Below are 5889 nucleotides of genomic sequence, written 5' to 3'. Positions count from 1 at the left end.
TAAAGAATGAAAATAACAAAATATGTTTGATATCAATTTTTTTTAGCTTTTTATTTAGTTTTTATGTAGTCTTACGAAGGGAGACAATTCAGTCAGAAAATATGTATCAATTACAGCTTTTATCTCCCTTCCGTTAACATTTTCTGTCTATATACAAGGAAGTCTATAACATTTGTTTACCTTTCAAATTTTTGCTGGCAATAGAATTTATGATTAGTGCCGTTGTTATTCACTGACTTTGTCATCATGTATTATGTACAGATATCTGTTTGTATTTCAACATATCATGTTATTGATATCTATGATATCTTATGTGAATATTGTAATAAGTTCTCTGGAAATAAAATATAAATTACAAAAAAGTCCGACTTTCTTGTGTAAACTAGCTACAGAAAACAAACCTTATAGAAATAACGGATTGGAATCCGGTATCGGAATCAATAACAATCATGGCAACATTTTGCAAGGGAGGCAAACTCATCATTCTAATTAGAGTTATAATTTATTTTACAAAATTAATATAGCATGACATATACGTAAATATAATACTAAAACATTTTGTATTGTTAAAATCAACAAGATGAAGCTGTTTTCCAGAACAGTACACTTAAAAGTAAGTTCAACGTAGGTAAATGCAAATATTTTTGTATTGATACAAAAAATGAATATAATAAACTCTTCTCCATTTCCAGCAAGAAATTAAGATTTAAACACATTTCATTCAAATCAGCCAGTTTCTCATTTTGTCGCTTTTGGGTTGACGTGTTTTTAGTTATTGAAATCGCATGCAGATGATTGCAGTTTCACTCCACAATTCTGGTTGTTCTTTTACAAACGTTTCCGATGTAATTTGTAAAAAAAAAGATTCATAGGCACTAAAGCTTCATAACTTAAAGATCACATTTTATGGTCCTCGAAATACAGTCTGAAAATCACAGAGGCTCTTCGTCTGTTTTAACCCTTTGCTCTACGCCAAATCTAAACTTTGTACTCCCTTGAACGTCAAATATAGCAGTTTTACCTTCAATTTTGTACCCTGTATATCCTTTAGCGTCGCTCATTTGCGAAATGTCGCCTTCGGATGTGTGTATGTAACTGTTGTTATCGCGTAGATTTGTGAATGTTACAATTACCATACCGCGTACTCTGACATTCAGTTTAAACGTTCCATTAAATTCGTTCTCTTTTACGACCATTCGTGCAGTTGTTTTATGTTTGGGCGGAACTTTAATGTTACTGTCAACTGCCCAAGTTATCATCTGCTCTTTGGTTGTTTCTTCAGTGCGTTCCACTGTGGTTTCCCGCCCAAATCCTGCCGTGGCACTAGCAACTTCATCTGGAAGCTTTAACTTAAGTTTTAACTCAAGGTTAAAGCCTTGTTTGTAACCTTTGGAAATCGACGTAGTTGTAATACAAGCCGTCGATCGTTCCGTCGTGAACGAGTGTTCCTGTTCGGAGTCGGTATTGTTTTCAAACGTAGATGTGAAAACTATCTTAGAATTCGGCTGATCGACCATACTTTTGTTCGAGTATTCCGGAACTGACGGGTTGAATCGGACGCGTGACCAGTTGACGTCCAGGTTAACTTCGTCAAATTTGAGTTTCTGAAAATCTTTGCCTCGTGTTTTGACAAAACTTGTCCACGCCCATGTCTTCACAGTTTCTTCGATATCTGTTACATTAGCCATTGTAGGACCTGAAATTACAAAAAAGTAATATATAGACGTACGTAAAATTGTATCAAACCTTAGTACATCACTGAAATTTTGGAGATAGTATGTTATACTTTTTTAATGCATACAATTCGCGGATATTTCTTAATAAATGTTATTTTAGTCCTACTAGTATGCAATCAGTTGTGTGTGTGTTTTTGTTGTGTTTTTTTTTCAATAGCAGTTTATCCCAGAATCAATATTATAGCACATTGTGAAAAAGGCGAAAAAGGATATGTAAGATTTGTAAGCTCTAAACATGTAAGAGTAATCATAGCAGATATAACATAACTGGGAAACAACTTATACAAAATTATATGCAAAAGTAATTTGAATTATCTCCCCTTAATCGTGTTTACACTAGGAAATTGTCTGTAAAACTGGATAATATTGCTTAATTTGTCATTGCTGATTAATCTTTTATGATGCTACCAGAAGGATGGGTACGAAAACAGCTCTGTGTGGTGACAAACGTGTTGTGTTTTGTTTTCTTTTTTGAAACTTTTAGTATATTTATTTTTTTACAAAATTTTACTCGAATCATGTCCGTGTTAAAGTACATGCTGACGTCTATGTATGTATAGAAATCTTGAAGGACAAAAACAGACATTATCAATAATAAACTGGCAAGTTTTTAAAAACATTTTCATTACAAGATGTACAGATGTATAGTAAAATATACATGTACAAATTCAGTAACAAGTATCATACCACCAAATCTTCCTGAGCAAATATATACTGTATATAGTTTATTTTAAATAATTACTTTTTGATAGTCTTAATAGTTGGGACTGGTAGACAGGGTTTTAAAACATATTGATCTCTGACTCTGGTCTGCCAAACCTTACAAGAAATGCATAAGCAATTTTCAAAACTTGATAAGATGTCAATGCTATGTGGACTTCTTAATTTCGAAGTTCCAAGCCACAGAAATTCATTTTATAATGACATTTATAGAGCTATGTGCTCAAACTTGAGACCGTTTCGATAGAGTTTAAGCCATAAGATTTTTCTTTCGTACTAAATAAAATGTCTATTTTATCTTAGTGATACTGTAATGGAATATTACAAGTTCAGTTTAATAGTTGGAAGCATTTGTATTTATCCATAACCTTGAAAAAAAAAATGACAATACGTCTGTAACTTAAATCATTTTTTACATTATACTTGGCAGTGATTTCAGTATTATGGATATAAATGTAAAGAAATAAAACAAAGTGGCTTATAATTGTATTAGTGTGATGTTGAGAAAAAAAAGAAAGAAAAAAAAATGAAGTTGAACAAAATTAACCTTGAAACCCTTTCCAGTTTAGTAATATAATTGTAATATTTATGCTTCATGACAAAGAAAGGTGTACCGGTATAATGAGGAAGAAAAATAGCTATAAGGTAAGCGGTGCCAAATAATTGTAATTTTATGTATATTTAATGTTGAATTAAAATATTTGCATTTCCTATTCTCTGAAAAGCTGATGGATCTCAACAGATAAAATACTATTATAAATGGAGTGAACATTTTCATTAAATAATCTTCTTTTGTTATAGGTCTTTAATGATAGCTAATATATGTTGCAGATCTTTTAAGTGTTCCAGGGCTTCAAACGTTCCATTTATGAAGAGTACCTCCCTTAGAATAAATGTTAGCTAGTAAGTATTGCCTAATCTGATGTTGTTTTCATTTGCTTCTGTTCAATTTAAAGAATAGTATTACGTCTTAATTTGGAAACTCAAGGGTTTAGAATTTGTTTTTTTTGGAATATTTTCGGTTTGATATTACACTTATTTTATAACAGTGGTTGTGATTTTGTTGTGTTGAAATTGAAATTAACAAGAGATCAAATATGAACACATTTTAACATGAAGTTATGTTAATAAAATCTGAAAAGTAGATCCCTCGGAAGCACCGAAAACAAGGCAAACAGTGAAAATTGCAGACTCGGTTTGATTGAGTTTGTTCATGAGCAGTAATGGAAAATGCAACACTGCCCACGCCCCCTAGCACCGGCTTAAGCAGTATTCAATCTTCAAATCTAAATGAGTTGAAATCAATGATCCCGAAGGACCAGAAAATATAACAACACTGAGATGAAGTCGGGGCGACTTTTTACGGCCGCCGCACAGCACTTAACACCCGCTGTTGTGAAGTAAATAAAATCTGAAAAGTAGATCCCTCGGAAGCACCGAAAACAAGGCAAACAGTGAAAATTGCAGACTCGGTTTGATTGAGTCTGTTCATGAGCAGTAATGGAAAATGCAACACTGCCCACGCCCCCTAGCACCGGCTTAAGCAGTATTCAATCTTCATAAGATTGGTATACATTAAAAGGCATACTTTAGATGAAATACATATCACAATGGTTGTGAATTTTTGTGGTAACATTAAGGATAACATGAGAAACCAGCTGTTTATTTGAAGTTAAGTCAAGTTTGACATGAATTTAAAACTTTCTATATATAACTTGAAAATGAAATAAGACTGCGTAACCAGTCTCTAAATTTGCTGTAACTTTAGTTCACACCCTTTTCTTCCTACTATAGTTCACTACAGCATATATGTTTGTACTTGGCTATAATTGCACTTTGGTCTAGATAAAGATAACATTCTTTCAATTTATTTTTTAGCAAAGTCCTTAAGTTTGGTTTGTGAAAAGAATGTCTCATGATGATTTTCAGATTTGATTATATTATTTTTTAACATTATTATTTTTAATATTATTATTTGACAATTTTGCAACACCAACTTACATGAACAGATTTTTCAAAGATTAAATTTAAGCAAGCCCGCCCGCTTAGCTCAGTAGGGAAAGTGTAGATCTACGGATTTCGGGGTCGTGAGTTCGATCACCGGGCGGGGTGTATATTCTCCGTGACGATTTGATAGAAGACATTTTGTCTAAAATCATTCATCCTCCACCTCTGATTTCTGTGGGAAAGTTGGCAGTAACTTCCGGAGAAGAGGTTTGTACTGGTTCAGAATCCTGGAACACTGTTTAGGTTAACATAACTAAAATACTGTTAAAAAACGGCGCTAAACCAAAAACAAACAAATTACTTGAAGCAAATGAAGGCAAGGTTTTTTTTGTTAGCCCCTTTAATTAATTAAAAGTTCAGCTTCTGTTATTTGGTGTCTTATTTGTGTAAAGGTTAGTCACATTGAGTTCACTTGTGATGTGAATGTTTTGGTATACTCATAACTAATTCCTGCTTATGTTGTAAAAAATCAACCATGAGTTACCGCCCCTGATTTGGTTAAAATTATCATATCTTACTGATATCTTTGTCATAGAATAAGAGCTTAGGTGGATGATATTTGTTAATGTTATATCAGCTGGAGGATGATTCTCTCCTGAATCCCATTTGCACGAGAATAATTTCCCTTAGATTAATTACAAACTGCCATTTTAATCCATCCAGTGCCAAAACTAGTGGAATTATGTAAATGGTTATATATATATTTACAGGAAATGTTCTCTCACTTGCCCTGGTTTTATGACAGTTTTAGCGCCTGAAATGCTTATCAAAGAAAGACAGCTTTTTATCTACAAGTCTATACTTATTCGTTTGACCAAATCTACAATGAAATTAATTCTTTTTTAAATGAACTGGACCAATGGTACATTTTGCGGCGGGGAATTAATTAAACAATTAATTAAATTTTCTGTTGGTTGGAAATAGGGCTTATCCGAGTGCCTAGATACTGTGGTGTCCCATCCATAGACAGTACCAGCAGGAAGATAAGAGATAAGTATTGGGGATATCAGGGTAGAGATTTGGTACCAACTTTGTTAGTGGACGCATAAACTTTGCAGATTATCTACTAATTTCAAGTATCAGTATCAGCTGCAAAGCTTGGTCTACTGCCAACACTTTTCTCTGGTCCAAAAACTTCCAACCTGCACTTGGTTTTCTTTCAGCTAAAGACATGAAAATGTTTTTCAAAAAGGGGATGTTTCTTTGTGTACTATGTATTTTATCAGGTATATTCTGTGGCATACAATCTATGAGCAAGTGCCTTTTTTATAGTCATATTTATAGCTTAAGTAAGCAATTACCTCATTTATGTATAAATGTATCAGTAGGTAAGTGAGAAGTAAGTAAGTAAGTAAGTAAGTAATTAGGTAGGTAGGTAGGTAGGTAGGTAGGCAGGCAGGTAAGTAAGTAAGTAAGTAAGTAAATT

The 5889-nt window shown here is 33.0% G+C and overlaps 1 protein-coding gene across 1 annotated transcript; it reads right to left on the bottom strand.

The window, feature by feature from the left end:
- Positions 1 to 506: 506 nt before the first annotated feature.
- LOC123536623 (uncharacterized) lies at positions 507 to 1694 on the bottom strand. The gene has a single exon (XM_045319946.2). The coding sequence runs from the start codon at positions 1686 to 1688 to the stop codon at positions 933 to 935; it is 756 nt and encodes a 251-aa protein (XP_045175881.2). The 5' UTR covers positions 1689 to 1694; the 3' UTR covers positions 507 to 932.
- Positions 1695 to 5889: the final 4195 nt, after the last annotated feature.

Source organism: Mercenaria mercenaria, chromosome 17 (assembly GCF_021730395.1).
Source record: "Mercenaria mercenaria strain notata chromosome 17, MADL_Memer_1, whole genome shotgun sequence".
NCBI lineage: Eukaryota > Metazoa > Mollusca > Bivalvia > Venerida > Veneridae > Mercenaria > Mercenaria mercenaria.
The sequence above is the reverse complement of the archived record's forward strand: the minus strand, read 5'-3'. Positions and strand labels throughout refer to the sequence as shown.